Source organism: Plectropomus leopardus, chromosome 3 (genome assembly GCF_026936395.1).
Source record: "Plectropomus leopardus strain MGB_pleo_1.0 chromosome 3, ASM2693639v1, whole genome shotgun sequence".
In the NCBI taxonomy this organism is placed as follows: Eukaryota; Metazoa; Chordata; class Actinopteri; order Perciformes; family Serranidae; genus Plectropomus; species Plectropomus leopardus.
The window spans coordinates 9921366-9937728 of NC_142178.1; the positions used below are offsets into that span (position 1 = coordinate 9921366).

General features: G+C 40.5%; 1 protein-coding gene across 2 annotated transcripts; it reads left to right on the forward strand.

The window, feature by feature from the left end:
- The first annotated feature begins 668 nt into the window (after window positions 1–668).
- suz12b (SUZ12 polycomb repressive complex 2 subunit b) lies at window positions 669–15172 on the forward strand. Of its 2 annotated transcripts, none has more exons than XM_042484800.2 (17): window positions 669–976; window positions 1234–1378; window positions 1848–1894; window positions 1993–2057; window positions 2229–2297; window positions 2458–2507; window positions 3298–3383; window positions 3474–3705; window positions 5515–5620; window positions 5707–5812; window positions 5898–6075; window positions 7786–7874; window positions 8214–8357; window positions 8703–8860; window positions 9359–9557; window positions 11995–12074; window positions 13284–15172. In XM_042484800.2, exons 1-17 carry the CDS (start codon window positions 962–964, stop codon window positions 13594–13596), a joined length of 2082 nt encoding a protein of 693 aa, XP_042340734.1. In that variant the 5' UTR covers window positions 669–961; the 3' UTR covers window positions 13597–15172. The 2 variants fall into 2 exon arrangements, with proteins under 2 accessions (XP_042340734.1, XP_042340736.1); XM_042484802.2 differs by having other exon boundaries at window positions 7789–7874.
- Window positions 15173–16363: the final 1191 nt, after the last annotated feature.

A 16363-nucleotide genomic window follows, 5' to 3' on the forward strand; every position in this document is an offset into this window, starting at 1 on the left:
TATATATATATATTTGAAAAGTCGAGAACAAATTCTTTCCTCTTAAAGTTGTTGTTTGCTCTCTTATTTTCGACATTTCAGAATCGTCATTTCAATGTTTTCGCCATCATCACGTCGCATTAGCTACACTTCCGATGCTGTTCGTCCGGTGTACTCATTTATGATGCTGTAAAGTTCAGTTTCAAGAATGTGATTGTATAAAATACAATTATGATACATGTCTGATGAATCTGATGCAGTAAGTACAATACGTTATGTTAATGTTATTAAAAAAAAACAAAACATATGTGTGTATATACTTAATCTGATCTGTATGGTATATAATAATGAACTGGCATTTATGGTATATAATAATACTCAGAAGTGCTTTTATTATACTAGACTTAAAAAAATAACTTTCACTTCCTAACTGCCTACGGTACATTCATTTATTGCCGACTATCGCTCTGTGTAGCTTTCATTCCATCCATTTAAAACCGCACAAACAGAGGACACTGCGTGCATGCGTGATAAACTCAGTCTTGATCATGGTCTTGATGAGATCTCTGATAAACTCGATTTCCCGCAAAATCGCAGAAAGCGAGAGCGGGTTGTATGTCATCTCCGGAGCTCAGCAGCCAATCAGCGCGCTGAATTCTCTCAGCTCGTCTCCTATTGGCTGATATCTGACTACTGCTCTGTTGTTCAGTACAAATTGAAGGAAACCCCACCGACAATAAATTACAGATAGAAAATCAATAATTTGATCCAAAATACTCCAACCGTCTCCGATATAAAACGGTATTTGTGACAGTTGAATGCGGGGGGACCTTGGGCATCCGGAGGCTTGTTTTGTAGCAAACCATGCTAACATTGCAAGCTAACTGACTAGCCAGCGTCTCGTCGCCTCCTCTTCATCTTCATGGGTTTCTGCTGTTGAGTCTGCCAGGCTGGTGCTGGAGGCAGCGAGGCTAACAAATTAATGCCATCGGCCAGGGTGGGTTGCCTTTATTTATGCCCAATATCTATCACGTGTCGTTCATAGAGTTTTTGTTAATCGTAGCCTGAACAAACGAGCGGATACTGCGCTGAAATACCAAGCTCACTAGCATGTTAGCATTGTGCTTTTAGCTGAGCTAGCTAGCTCGGCTGCTAACGCGAGTATCTGCCTCTTGGCTAAGCTAACATGCTGTATTGCCCCCATTTGTTGTGTAATAATTAATTTGCTAACGTGTGCCGTTGTTTCACACGCAGATTTCAGGTCATATTATGAGTGGGGCGAGTTGTAAAGCTAACGGCGCCGTGTACCCCGCCTCATCAGCAGTGATGAACTCTGTGAAGAAGCCGAAGATGGAGCAGATTCAGGCCGACCATGAGCTGTTCCTACAGGCCTTTGAAAGTGAGATTTCACCGCTCGTCTCTTTCTAATGCAGCTTTTCTGTTTTGGTAACACAAGAATAACTTTTCCACGCTTTCAATAAGCATGTAGCCACCAGCTGAACTCTACTTTTGCTGATTTTGTTTTCAATAACTAGTTTTGGCAGGCAGGCCTCCCTTAGTTTATCAGGCACTGTGAAGGGAGCTCCAGTTTTTGTTTTGTTATAACTAAACGTAACTGAGTTTAGGTAGGAGTTATCCGACCGGAATCAACAAAACACCTATACTTTAATGTCTGGACAGTTTTTAATTAAGTTGGTAGATGTTTTGCCTAATCAGCCACCACCTGTTAGCACCTTTTTTGGCATGTTTAACATTAATACAGATTAATCTCTCAAATGCTTACATAGTGTATATAAATGTTAGAAAATATAGTGATGGGGCCTGTGATGCTGTCTAACACCACAATAATACCTTTTTTCTGTTTCCAGAACCAACTCAGATATACAGATTTCTCCGCACAAGGAATTTGATTGCAGTAAGTGAATTGCAATGCGTGTAGGTTTATTGTATTGATTAGCCAGCCCACTTACAGTGTGAGTGATTCATTTGATGGGGTTTCTTCTCTCTTTGTAGCCCATATTTTTGCACAGGACGCTCACCTTCATGTCTCACAGAAATGGCCGAACAAATGCCAAAAGGTATGAAATATGATGACGTGTCTTTTGACACGTATGAAGACTCACCAGTAGATCTTAAATACATAGTTAATATCTGATATGTTAATGATCTCATTTATGGTCTGTCACTAATTAACAAACTGATTATTGAACTGATTTTGAACCTGCGTGACCTGTGATCCTTCCTGACAGGAAAACTTTCAAAGTGGATGATATGTTGCAGACAGTCGAGAAGATGAAGGGAGAGCAGGATTCTCCAAGGTAACGCGGCTCCACAGGAGCTGATGTGCCCCTTTTCTTTGCTGGATAGTTTTTAGAGACTTAAATACCAGAGAAACGGTTTTGACTTTTTAAAGAATTAATATATGAATCACTTGATATGACCCAATTTCATCTGCGCATTTTTCTATTTGTTCTTCAGTTTGTCTTCACATCTACAGTTAACCTTCACTGGGTTCTTCCATAAGGATGGTAAGCAGATTTTACTCAAGCACTTGTTAAGCATAGTTGTTTCAAATGAAATACTAACAGATGCTTCAAAAAATAGCTGAGTAAAGACATTTTTTGGTTGCATAACTTACAGCCTTGCTCTGTTATCAGGCCACTATTCAGGCCACATACACATTAATATCCTGGTTATGATGTGGTCTTGCAAGTATCACGGTTATGTGTTGCACACAAGGCCTTATTTTGATGTTGTGAAACCTGGATATGCTACCTGGAGAGCTCCAATATAAACAGGAAAACTGTGACATTGCAGCAGGTTTTTGATCATCTTTATTCGGTTAGAAGTCAATGCACAACTGCACACAGATGATCAGAAACCTGGATGCTATTAGAATTGTGTTCATGTTTCTTGTTTTCCATGTAAACATCCCAATAAGCTCAAAGCCAGAGTGAAACTTAAAACCAGCACACTAGTGTGCATGTAAACACACTCATTGTAAGTAGTGTTGCCATGACACGAAGCAACCACTGTTGGCAACTACAAGCATGTCAATTTGTGTTTCAGCAAGCAGTTTGCCTAAAAAAAAAAAGAAAAAAACAACAAAAAGCAAGCACACACTGTTACCAGTGACCAAAGGAGTGAACACTTTGCCGCGTGCGATGCAGAAGACATTTTGTATACACGCAGAGCATCGGCCTTACATAGAGAAAACAATGAAAATCATCTGTACTTTCCCTCTGATGTTATCTGTGTTTTTGTGTGTATTAAAATGGACAAAATGACTGACTCTGGACACTCTTTGTTGCCATACAGAAAAGCCATCTCAGAATTCAGAAAATGAACAAAATTCTGTGTCCTTAGAGGTGCTACTTGTCAAAGTCTGCCATAAAAAACGCAAGGTAAAGTACATTATTGAGACAGTCTCTCACTTTAGCAGCAAGCCATTTCATCTTATTTACTTGTGATTATCTGTTTTGTTTTTTTCCCAGGATGTCAGCTGCCCGATAAAGCAAGTGCCTACAGGTAAAAAGCAGGTGCCTTTGAACCCTGACAGTAACCAAACCAAGCTCGGCTCCTACCCTTCCTTACTGGTCTCCAGCAACGAGTTTGAGCCCAGCAACAGCCACATGGTCAAGTCCTACTCGCTCCTGTTCAGGGTGTCACGCACAGGGAGGAGGGATACTAATGGTCTGCTCAACGGAGAGGCCAACGAGAACATTGGTAGGAAATATACATCAAAGAATTTTGTGTTTCGCTTTTTCCCAAGTACAGTTTATATTAGCCGCTTTCTCATATGAACTCTGGACAATGTCCAGACTTGCCCTTTCACACATGCAGCATACAGCAGGAGATTGTCAGTATCACACACAGGCACCCACTGGAAATACTCCGTGTAGTTTAGGTGCGGGTTGGTGCCTGGTAGAGCGTGCAGGAGACAGGACGTGATGCATACAGTATGCTGTGGAGATTGCAGCGGTTTGTTTACGAAGCTGGTTCATAATTTGGTCATAAGGAAATGAATCTCTTGCCTTCCCTTGGATTTGGCTGATGATTTTGGAGTTGGTCTTCACCGACAGAACTTCCAGAATCTCGTCTTCTGTCCAGATCGTCATTTTCGGTGTCGTCTTTGTTTAAATGACCCTTCTTCTTCACTCTCCAATATTTGCGATTTTTTAAAATGTATTTATTTTTTAAAATTCTCTGATTATTGAATTATGACAAGGTCCAAACAGATAATCTCAACAGGGCTTGGTCGCCTTAGTTCTTCAAGCCGTCTGTAATTCACAGATAAATCAGGAGACACTACTAAAGTGAATTAAATTTAGAAATACAGAAGCAAAAAACAAAATATAATAATAAATGAAGAACATACAGGTGTAATATATCCTATCCAGGTTTTCATAGAAAAATCTTATAGAAAAAGTAAACATCTTAATTCTATAGATGTGATATGTAATGTGATTCCATCATCAGCTGTAGGTATTGCTGGTTTTAGTCACTTTGTAGTTATGGCTTTCCTGCTGGCAGAGATATTTCTCATATAGATATTTCTCATCAGAGGTCGCATTGTCCATATGCAGGGCACCCAAAAAAGGGTCTCTAGTTTAAATGTCATGTCTCGCTGGAAAACTCTTTGCAAAACTGTGTGAACCTCCTGCCAGAGAGGAAATAATAATGGGCGCAACCAAAATATGTGATAGTGATCGTCTGAGAACCCACACCATCACAGCAGTTGCTGCACTTGGTGCTTACATATATCTCTGTTGTTCGTTGTAGCACACACATTTATATTTTTTTATGTTTTGAACTTACACACTAGTTTTATACATTATATAGAAACATAAGGCACAGTTTTATGTCTTCTCTTTTTTATATTTTACACACTCATTATCCATATTGTAATGTAAATATTCACATATTAGTGCTAATTGTCTATTACTGTATTTCTTTACATTTATTTTTTTACATACTTAGCATATTGTACATACTGTATTTTCTTTTTTAAAATAATTACATATTGTACTAATTGGTTTCTCTTACTGAGTATTTCTGACTCTGACACAGCGACTCTTTTGAACCGGTTGTATTTAATGGGTTTAAGCCAGTCACAAGTTAGAAAAGTCATCAATATGCCCACTGGCTCACTGAATTATCCGGACAATGACCTGCTCTGATCACACACGGGCTCGATCGAACATTACACAGACTTTGTGCAGGCGAACTGTCTGGTCCAACTGATTCAGGCATTTGCCTTCTCACTTACAGCTGGTAATGTCTAAATACGTCCAGGGTTGTAGTGTGTGTGTGAAAGGGGCTTATGATAGCTCAGAATCTTTTCACAGCAAGCTGCTGGATGCAAGGAGCCAGTTTTTCTCTGAGCACAGTAAATTAAAAAATACATGTTAGATGTTACTGAAATGGTTGCTAATTGGATACAAAATTTCTCAGTCTTTTTTTATGTTTTTCGTATTTTGTGTGTGTGTGTGTGTGTGTGTGTGTGTGTGTGTGTGTGTGTGTGTGTGTGCAAAGATGTAACAGATACTCCTAGTAGAAAGAAGAGAAGTTCATCTCACAGAGAGGAGGGAGAGACCACAGAGACCTTTGTTGCACAGATGACTGTCTTTGATAAGAATAGGTAAGATTTTCATTCAGGTTTTAGGATGATTTTTGGTGTTCCACATCTTGTGCCTTAAATCACCGCTCTTGATTTGGTCCGTGCAGGAGACTGCAGCTGCTGGACGGGGAGTATGAGGTGTCGATGCAAGGGATGGAGGACAGCCCTGTCAGCAAGAAGCGAGCTACGTGGGAAACCATTCTTGATGGAAAGGTAGGGAGGTCGACTCTTAGGCTCCCTTTTTCATCTTTCAGATTTGTTCTCTTCACATCACTGACTCTGCATTTCTGTCCCACAGAGACTGCCACCATTTGAGACATTTTCTCAGGGACCCACATTGCAGTTCATGCTGCGTTGGACAGGCGATGCTAGCGGAAAGTCCACTGCCCCCGTGGCAAAACCCCTTGCTACACGTAACTCAGACAGCTCCAGCCCCATGGAGACTAGGACCAGCAATCACAGAGCTGCCCTCATGAGTAAGTACAGAAACGCCACCAGTTCACTTTGTACAATGAGACTAAATAAGAGATTCTCTGTGATGTGGAGGATTTCTATCAATATTCTTGGTTGGAAACGTCTGTTTTTGCCATATCTTTTCTAACTTATTGTATTTTATTTAATGTTATGTTACATTTAAGAGTAGGAGGTAAAAAAACAAAACATCCGTAGCTGACGAATGATGAAATAGTTACGGCTTCCTCATCCAGCTTTATTAAAAGTGTTTATAAATGACTCCAAGCAAAGAACTGGAGTTTTTTTTTTTATTTTATGCCATTAGCAAAAGTTGAATGGCTCATGAATTTGGATTTAGAAACTGTGATATTGGTGTGGGATGGTCTATTTGTAGCTGAATCTGGTAAAAGGCACTCTGTGAGTCATAGCTGTTGAGTCCCGTTGAGACATTCGCTTCACTCCATGAATGTGCTGGCAACTTCACATAGCTTTCATTTAAGTAAGGCCCTGCGTCCTGAAGCTTTGTTGTGTAAAGTAGGCACCCGAATACATGTTCTACCTAATTAATGAAGAAACGCACAACTAGATAAATATTAGCCTGTCTAAAGGTTCGCTTTGGCAAGTTTAGAAGTTGTCTGGTGGCTCCCTTGAGCAGTCATGATGGTCATTAATTAAACCACAGAGAAACATTAATTCAACTTCAGAATACGTTTCAAAATCCATCGCTTATGTGACCCATGAGAGACCTGTAAACACCTCTAATTACATTCGGACTGTTGCGGGAGGAAACATTGTTGCACGAGCAATGCTCCTCTTGTAAAAAGAACACAACTAAAAAATGTACACAACAGAAACGACAAGTACAAGTTTAACAAGTAGATGAAGCCACTACTGTTGCATTTTCCATGTCTGAAAGAGGCTTTGCAAGAGTGACCAAGTTTACATTCACTAAAGTTTTTTACCCTCCTTTTGAAAAAGACAATATTGCTAAATAAGGATGAGTAATCCACTGTTTACATGCAGCCATGCATACCTCCCATTAACGTGCCCTAATGTGTCATTAATCACGTCAAAATATGAAAACCGGAACAGCTGGAGCCACTTCAAAGAATGTCTGGAGCAGTGTCAAAATTAGGTTTTTTTTCACCGAAGGTGGACTTGTTGGATCGTGTCAACACAGCCTCACTCTTTCATTCCTTCAACATCTTTTGAAAACAGTCATTGTTGCTATATTTGTACATATTCAAAAACCTGCCGATTTATGTACAACGCACCATGGAGACGCACGGAGCTGACCGTAAATGGATAAATGGTCAAGAGGCTGTGTGTCGCAAACTACAGTCAGAACTCTAACAGAGATGCATGTTTCAAATGCGCAGTATGTATGTCCAAAGAATGCTCCTAAAACTTAAATAATACCGACATTTTCCATGTGTGCCTTTCGGAAAATGTCACCTTCAGAAAAAGGCCTAATTTTGAATATCCAAAAGGAGTATGCTGTTTACATGACCTGCATCTGTCTCAGAATATGTTCATATTCATGTGCATGCAAACATAGCCTGTGATGTGTGTGTGTGTGTGTGATATGTGTGCCTGTAATTTTAAATCTTTATGTTTTGGGGGGAGGGAACAATGCAGTTCCGACATTTTCTCAAATTCCTGTTAAATGTGTCAAATCAAATTTTTGATTGGGTGATTCTCCAAGAAATAACCTTTCCATCTGTTCCTGTCAGCAGTGAAAGAGTCAGTCAGCACAGACATTCAGACGAGGAAAGAGCAGGTCCAGTGTGAGCCGCGGCAGAAGCTACGTATATTTTATCAGGTACACACACTACAGCAAGAAACATGATCGGGTCTGGACACTTATTTACAATAATCACTCGAGCAAAATGTCTTTGTCGTCCCTTTTTTTTTCTTTTGCAGAAAATTTAAAACATGATTAGAATTACTGTCACATCTTGAGAAAAAATGACTAGTTTTTATGATCATCCCAGTTCAAGGTTCATTAATAGAACTTGAACTGTTTGGATGCCGTTTATGTACCAAAATGTGACAGTAACTCTGATATTATGTGATAACTGGAATAAAATCATCATTTTAATCTTCTGTAGGTTGAGCATCTCTGTTAACCTTGTAACTAATGCGATCTGTCCATGTTCAGTTCTTGTATAACAATAACACGCGGCAACAAACGGAGGCGAGAGACGACCTTCACTGTCCCTGGTGCACCCTGAACTGCAGCAAACTCTACAGCCTGCTCAAACACCTCAAACTCTCCCACTCCCGCTTCATCTTCAACTACGTGGTAAGGAACTACGTGTGTTTGTCAGGTGTTTTCCGCGAGCCCTGTGCGGTGACTGTTTTCTGTCAAATCGCAGAGGGCAGCCACTGTCTATTTCAGCCTACTTCTTAATTGCAGGTCATTGCTTCCTGTTCTTACACTTCTTTCATTTCCCTCTCTGCCCTCTCTCTGACTCGTAGCATTCACAGAGAACCTCCTGTTTCTCTTTCTGAAGGCCGACTATTATCAAAAGCATAATGTGCTATTGACAATTAGTGCCAGACCTTCTGTGTTTTTGCTGAATACCGTTTCCTGTGTTATTTCACTGATGTTCTTTTACCTTTCTTTTTCTCTTTCCTAAATGTGCAGCCTCACCCCAAAGGAGCAAGGATAGACGTGTCCATCAATGAGTGCTACGACGGCTCGTATGTCGGCAACCCTCAGGACATCCACAGCCAGCCCGGCTTTGCTTTCAGCCGCAACGGCCCAGTTAAGAGGACCGCTGTAACTCACCTGCTGGTGTGCAGGTAAACTGGTGACCTGTGTTCTGAAGCAGCGTTCAAAGTAAAGCATGAATGTCGGTGTCATTGATTTTTTTTTTTTATGTTTAATTTGCTTTTCATTAAGTCTGGTTTAGTGATGAGTCAGTAATCAGTTGAATTAGGTGTAATGAAGTGTAGGAGAACAGCGAGCAGAGTTAAAACTGATTCAGAGCAGTTTGTGACATTAAACCTAAGCAGATCTGCTCTCTTCAGTCATCAGCTTTCTCATACTGATGTTGTACTTTCAAAATTAAGTGAGGTAAATAAAAACAAGAAAAGTCAATTTGAAGTTTGGATTATAACAGTTTTTTTAACAAGGGACTGAAAATAAATATGTACAAGAATAAGCAAAAAAGGATAAACCAGTATTGAGGCGGTCTAAGTTTCATTATATGTAATATCTAACAAGTGAGAATATGAAAGAGCTGAAATTTCAGCGTTCTTGGTGTTTATACAGGATCTGTTTTCTTTCCTCCTCAACAGGCCCAAGAGGACCAAACCGAGTCTGTCAGAGTTCCTGGAATCTGAGGACGGAGAGTTGGAGCAGCAGAGGACGTACGTCAGTGGACACAACCGTCTCTACTTCCACAGTGACAGCTGCATGCCTCTGCGGCCCCAAGAGATGGAGGAGGACAGCGAGGACGAGAGAGATCCAGAGTGGCTCAGAGAGAAGACTGCCACGGTGAGAAGCCATTACTCATTGTGTCCGTTTATATCTGGATTCAGTGTTGAAATTAAGTTGTCCTTCACCACTTGTGGAGACATAGTTAGAGGGATAGTTTGGGGTTGCATGAGGTACACCCAGTGTGGAGAGGCAGGCAGGACCACCGCCCTGGAAGACAAGCGATGTACCTCTGTGGGCAGAGGCAGCGGCTCGAATGTGCACTTTATTTAGAATATTTTAACCACTAAACCTCGCTGTGAGACAGTCCTTAACAATGGGAGCCGAAAGCTGTTGCATCCGTCTGTGCTCTCTGTAAAGGTGCCAGACTCCACTGACAAAAACAGTCATTTTACTGTGCAGAACATGGACTTTCTGGTCCAGCACTGCCTGATTGGTCAGTTTGTTTATGTCATTATGTGACTTTTTTAAAGGTGTTTGTTCAGAGTCAACAAAAGGGGTGTTTTCACCAGCAGGTCAGTCTGGTTCAGTTCAGTTTCGGTATGCATTTTTTTTTTTGCATTTCCATTGTGAAAACTTGTGGGTGGTATCTTCAGTACCTTTTGGAACTGTCCCCATATTTGGTCACCCCTCTCCTTTAGGGCACCTAGCCCACAGATGTAGTACTGAAAGAAGGCGCTAGAAACACTGCAGTGTGTTGTTTGGTCAGTAGAGAATCAACGCTCTGTGCTCAGGGCTGAGCTGTAGCTGCTTTAACCACGGCTCACACCGTGACACGTTTTTCATACATTATTCAATTAGAACTATAACATGAGAGGTTGTTTGCAGCCTCTAGCAGCAGCTGTAGACTGAGATTTTGTTTTTTAATTCACTGGGCCGACTGCTGGCAATTTTTAAGGGGGAACGTTTACTTGTAATGTTACTCAGTGCACCAGATGACGACGTGAATCCATCAACACACCTTAAATTTCAGTACGACATCTTTGACCACTCCATCTGTTTTCATATTCACTCCTGGATGCCAGACGGGTTTAGTAACGAGTGAATCTTAAAGCGTTGCAGCAGACGTGACTTCCTGTCCTCCTCTGCAGCACTTGTCATTCACAAGGTGGATAATTGATCTGTTGATCTGTTCACGGCTGAACAGATCACATCAGTTGATGAGAGGAGCTGTTTGCAGATGTTTAAGTGAAAGTCAGGTTTTAGACCCAGCAAAACGAACGGTTAAGTTTCACTTTCAACGCACCTGACATTACAGTAGCGCTCCTAATTAACAGTCCAGCTCCAAAAATCTAGATGTGGCAACGGATGATTTTGTTGTGGTAGGCCGCCACAGTAAATGAATGTGTGGGAAACCCTGAAGTCTATGGAGAGAAGCTTTTTTGGGACACCCTGCAGTTGTGATTCCACAGTTTGGCAGGTATGTGAAAATGGCATCAAAGCCAGGTGCTGTTCCTGGGGACTTGATATAACCCTAAAAAATCCAAATGATCTCTTTTAAGGTCAATTTCCTACTTACTAAAGCAAACGCAGAGTTTTCACACTTATGTAATACTCTCACGTTTTACTGTATCGGGAGCTCTGCCTTGTCTAATGCTACATATTGTTAAAAATTTGTTAAAATTGACTTGAAAGGCATTGATTGATCCAAGTCTGTGGAAATGAGTCATTTATGGCATTGTTAAAGAGCATTTCATTTTAAGGAGGAAAAGATGAGTCTTCTTTACATCCTGTCAGTATGCAAAAACACATCTGGTCAGATCTGTTTGACGATGCAGTTGAGTTGTAACATAGCGCGCACTTCAGAGCACATCACCGTACTGTGCAGAGGTGCATACCTCAGATTGGCTGGAAGCACAGCTTTTTGACCCGACAGCTGCATCCTGTGTGGTTGGTTATCAGTGATTATCATTGATTCATATTGACAACAATACTTTTATCTCTTAAAACAATTTTATTTACTGGACTAATCCAAGTAGCAAGAACACAATAACTAATTCAGTCAAAGGAAAAATTGTGAAGGAACCTTCACTGAGTCCAGGAAACAATCACAATCAGCCTCGGTTTAAGTTTTCTAGATATAATGAAGTAGTTGTGTGAGAGTGTTTCTGACAGGCCTGAAGAATAGAATTTCAAGAGGGGAAAAAATGAAGCTTTTGGAGTGCTGATTTCGGTGTTGGATTACCATGGCAACAAAGAGTAAAAAGCATTTGGGTCAGCCCTGCTCCCCATAAATAACTTAAAGGTGCTCGGAGCAAAAACTGTTGCCAACACAGAACACTTCATCAGCTTGCTCTCACAACATTGTTATCACTTCAGTATTGATTTCCTGAACCTGCCAGCATTAACTTGCTGTGGTCTCCATCAGTATTACAGTAGTTTCACTGTCGGCGCCAACAGAAAATATATTGGTATTGAGAGTGTTTAGTTGGCCCTGTCCTCATTGATGCAGTGTTTAATTGTGTGATTAATTTGTATACTTTTGTTTTACTCACAGCAACTGGATGAGTTCACAGATGTAAATGAAGGAGAGAAGGAGGTGATGAAGCTGTGGAACCTGCACGTGATGAAGCACGGGTACGTGGGAATAACAGTATCAGTCCCTTCGAGCTGATGCTGACAGATGTGTCGCAGCTTTTGACTTTTGATACATTTTGCTGAATTTGGTGTCAGTTTCTCTGTGGCACGTTTGACAGCCAGTGCTGCCTGCCAAACAAAACGTCACCTCAATGCATTACCGGACATGTCTAAGTGTACATTAATAAAGATAAAATCACAATAATGCATTGATTGACAACCGTGGCGTCAAAGAACGACTATTCAAGGCACACATGAGCACACTCTTGGCCTTGGCTGGCCGAGCTTCTAAGCAGGCAGGCCTCAAGGGCACGTGACGAGTACGTGTTTTTCATTTTGTGTGCTCGTCTTACAGCAACACACACAGTTTTTCTGTTGGTGTGCGACTCAGCTGCTCCATTTCTGCTCGCAGTCTGAGAGACAACGGGAACTGTGTAAAAGTTATTCTCCAATAGTCTTCGGTGTACAGTGCATTTCATGTATAAAAGTGGATGGAAAGATATATCTGGTTTGATGGCTTGGTAGGTCTTGCATCTCATTCCCTCTTTAGATTGTAATTTCTCAAATCATCTCTTTACAATATATTAATTAACTTGTTGAGGGACATACCTGATACTAAAAAGAGTTGTAAAAAAAGGTTGAGAAGTGAGGGGCATTTTCCATCCTCATACAATATTGCTGAGGCCTTGTAATGATTGTGTAATGTCAAGTCAATTTTATTTATAGAGCCCATTATCACAAAACACAGTTTGCCTCAGAGGGCTTTACAGCATACGACTTCCCTCTGCCCTTAGACCTTCACATCGCCTCAGGAAAAACTCCCTAAAAAAGCCCTTAAACGGGGCAAAAAATGGAAGAAACCTAAGGATTAGCGGCAGAGGATGAGTCACACAATTTTATTTTTAATGTTCAACTTGCCTAAACTCTGAAGAGAATTTTTTTCAATGTTTTTACGATGGAAAACTATATTGCCAAATATCAAACAGTGTGACAGGAGGATTACTACAGTATAACAAAATTCAGAGCACTAAGCAGTTCTCTTGTAATCTGTCATATGTTCAGTATATCTGTCAAAGCTGTGGCATAAGTTAATCCACATATACAGTATTTAATTTGTACTACTGTATATTGTAGTCACAGCTCCTCTTGTCCCGTCAGTCTAATTAAACAATGGACGCTAAGCTCGTGTGTCCTTCGTTTTCCCTGCAGTTTCATAGCGGACAACCAGATGAATCAGGCCATCATGCTTTTCGCTGAGGACAGCGGCGCTCACATCATCCGCCGCAACCTCTGCCGCAACTTCCTCCTGCATCTCGTCAGCATGCACGACTTCAACCTTGTGAGCACGGCCACCATCGACCGCGCCATGGCCCGTCTGCGGCAGATCCAAGAAGAGCTTCCGGACACTGTGGAGGAGCAGCAGGACCAGACTCTGGTATCAGCGGGAGCCTGCAACGGCAGCGCCATCACCTCCACTGGAGGGAAACAGGGCAAGAGGACAAAAAGCGCACTAACGGACTGATGTAGGATGGATGGACGGAACAGCGATTGTCGTGTTTTTCTAAAATTTTATTTTATTTTATTTTTTTCTTCTTTAATGAACATTACCAACCCTTTGGTGCTTAGATAGGTGGGAGAACTGGTCAGCGGAGGATCTGACCTGAAGCAGACCAGTATACAAGGTAAACAAGTTTTGAAACTTGAGAACTGAACCAAATATGAACAATATAAAAGTGAATCACCCACATCTACACAAACCAGGCATTTGAGGACTGGATGGTGTTAAATTGACCCTACCTAATATGCGTTTTGTAGGAGTCGCTGAAGTATCTGTGTTTGGGTGAGAGAGTGAACAAACTGAGTCTTCTGATGTGGCGCGACTGCCGTTCTAGACAACTGTATTGAAACTACAGTTAAAACTGTACTGGTAACATTGTCACCTGATTATTTGTACACATACTCAATAACCTTGTTGAGAACTTATCTTTTTAGCTGATTATTTTAGCACTTGGTGTTTGTATTTAGAAAGCTTACCTTGAAATTGTCTTCTTTTTTTTTTTCTTTTTTTTTTTTAAATTCATGCTGCACCAAATGTTAAATGCAGCATTTTTCCTCTGTCATCAGTGGAGAAACGTTAGTGGGTTTGATTTCACTGTTGTGAATGAGGTTTAATTTGAAGGGCCATACAGTTACAGTAAAAGTCTACACTATTGGCATCAGTGTCGAGAGTATATAAAGCCTGTAAAGCTTGTGTTAGGACCCCAAAATGTGGGTTTTGCTGGTAGCCTGCCACCATAATAGTGATATACTGTAAGCTTTGGATCCTGGACAAGAGAATAAATTCAGATTCGGGTCCATGCTGAAACTCCCACTCCATCACCCCCTAAGCCTTTTGGCCTACATTGATAATAACTCAAGGAAAGCCAGGGATATCAACTTTTCATAATATTTTCTTTTTCCTAAGATTTACAGAAACAACCAGCAGCACATCACCCTGTGTATCATGCAAAGTGCAAAGCATTCAAGATATAAAAGTCAGCAGTTTCTGCTCACCTGTGGTGTCTTTTCACTTTAAGGTTTGAACATGTTTTCTTCAACACGGGTTCTGAGTATCAGTCGCTGATTGACAGACATGTAATCACACACATGTTTTGCTGCGTCTCTTCTGAATCCAATAATTATCAGATTGCAGTTCATCTCTCAAAGCAATATGCTGTTTATTGGATGGTTGGTTGTCAGTTTTTTTAGGTGCAGTTTATGCCAAAGGGGAATATTTTCACCGGTCTCTTAGTTCTGTATATTATTTAGCATCTTTTCATTCCATAACAAGTTGTTTGAAAGCAGCAGTAGTTGTGTTTATTAGTGTGCACATAAATTGGTGATCATTATCATCCCTCATCGTTTCGTCAGACTTCCCTCACCAAACTAACGATATATTTTTCCTCCCTCTTGATACCCATGGAAGGTTTCTGTATTCATCTGGAAAAAGGGAGACATATTCACCGTTATTGTCAAAACATCCGGTTAAAAATTGTGAACTGTACACTCTGGCTAAGGGGATTTTTATATTTAAAGAAATAAAATACATTTGACCTTTATTCATGGCTGTAATGTTTTCGAGATTTTGGAAACGAGCCATCATTACACTCTCTCCATCACGGTCTCTGCCCAGCAATTCCAGTTTAATAATAACCCAGCCTGAATTAGGCTATACCATTCCCTCCAGGCTAAAATCTTGGTGTATAAATTATACATGAAAAATTCATCCAAAAAAGCGATATTTCACATGTAGAATAAAATATTCAGTACCTCAGTAGCATAGCTGTTTCCTTATAAAGAAATGGTCAGCGGCATGTTATGGGTCTTTTTTGTTGTTGACAAAATTAGACTGCATCGCAAGATTGAATTTGCTCAGTTTGATCAAACAGTCGTACTTGAGAAAACGCAAGTACTTGAACTTTGAATTGTGACAATTTTGCCAGTTGTTTTCAAGATAAAGAATGAGCCGTCAAGCTTAAGGTAACCCAAAAGTAATTGCATTATAATGTTCAATAAACTGAATTTTGCAGAGATTTTATTAGGTTTTTACAGAGTCCCTACTCCCTACAGGAAGTATTGTTTATCTTGTGTTCATAAGTTATTGTCTTGTTTGCACAAGATAACTGTTGTGCAAACAAGGTAATTATATTGTGTGCACATGTTATAATCTTGTGTGTACATGACAAATGAATTATCTTGTGCACAGAAGTTATCTAGCAGGAACAAAGTAATTATGCGCACAAGATAAATAACTTCCTCCCACAAGATAACCTGTGTGCACAAGACTAAAAACAAAACGTCTTTCAGGATGTAAGGAGCTCTGTAGTTTTTGCGTATTCTGATGTTAATAAACTGTAAAGGTGCATCACAGTGGCTGAGGTCCAGACCTAATGGGCTTCCAAGATCAGACCTGTTTTTATAATGAATGTTCACACAAGGCAACTCTGAACATGAACTGCATGCTAAATGAAACTCTGCATGTCTCCAGGGAATACCAAGAGAAAACAAGGATTAACCAAAGTGCAGACCTTGCAAATTTCCCAGCTACATCAAGTTTCTTCAGAGAGAACGCTTTGCAGACTCCAATCTGCATTAACTTCTAAAAGGGAAGAAATACTTCATACTCTTGTGCCTATCAGAGTCCTCTTCAGTGGTGAGTTTCCTTTTATTTGAAAAACAGATTTATAATGAAAATCTGTTGCCTCTGCGAGTTTGTCTTGTCAGTGAGTCTCGTATTGCTGAAATTGGAA